This window comes from Octopus sinensis, linkage group LG15 (genome assembly GCF_006345805.1).
Source record: "Octopus sinensis linkage group LG15, ASM634580v1, whole genome shotgun sequence".
Classification (NCBI taxonomy): Eukaryota; Metazoa; Mollusca; class Cephalopoda; order Octopoda; family Octopodidae; genus Octopus; species Octopus sinensis.
The window spans coordinates 54843078-54843760 of record NC_043011.1 but is presented as its reverse complement, the minus strand read 5'-3'; the positions used below and the strand labels follow the sequence as shown (position 1 = coordinate 54843760).

The 683-nt window shown below is 26.1% G+C and overlaps 1 protein-coding gene across 1 annotated transcript in view; it reads right to left on the bottom strand.

Annotated features, from left to right (window-relative positions):
- Window positions 1–568: 568 nt before the first annotated feature.
- Window positions 569–683, bottom strand: part of LOC115219637 (mid1-interacting protein 1A-like) — a 1103-nt gene continuing 988 nt past the window's right edge. Inside the window, exon 1 of the mRNA XM_029789796.2 lies at window positions 569–683. This exon is cut by the window's right edge and continues 988 nt beyond it. Within this exon, the coding sequence (XP_029645656.1) occupies window positions 648–683 (36 nt within the window). The 3' untranslated portion in view covers window positions 569–647.

Below are 683 nucleotides of genomic sequence, written 5' to 3'. Positions count from 1 at the left end.
TTTTTCTTGTGATGAAAAAAAAGTGAGTGCAGGTTTTTCAGTATGAGTTGGTCGCGATTGCTGTTACTACCTGTGAGGAGGTGGTAGTGATTTGGTAGTGAGTGTTTTTGTGTATTTTTGGTAGGGTTTGTGTGTGTGTGTGTGTATATATATATACATACTTCATGTGTACATATAATATATATATATATATATATATATATATACTTCATGTGTACATATATAATATATATATATCCATGCATATATAATTCATGTGTACATATATATCCATGTATGTATGTGTATATACATATATATACACATCATGTGTACATATATATATTCATGTATTATATATATACATATACATCATGTGTATATATATATATATATTCATGTATGTATATATATATATCCATGTATATATACTTCATGTGTATATATATATATCCATATATATATATATACTTCATGTATACACACACATATATATAAAGCCGATAGTTTTGGAGGGTTGAAATAAATTATAGAATGAAGTTAATACAACACCCATTCGTAGAATCATCATCTCCATCAACACCACTACTGTTATTACTATTATTATTATTATTATTTTTAAACATTATCCATAATTGTTACAGTTTACAAAAGAACATGCAGGCTCATTAAAACTGAGATAGTATTTTGTTAGCCTGACTGGA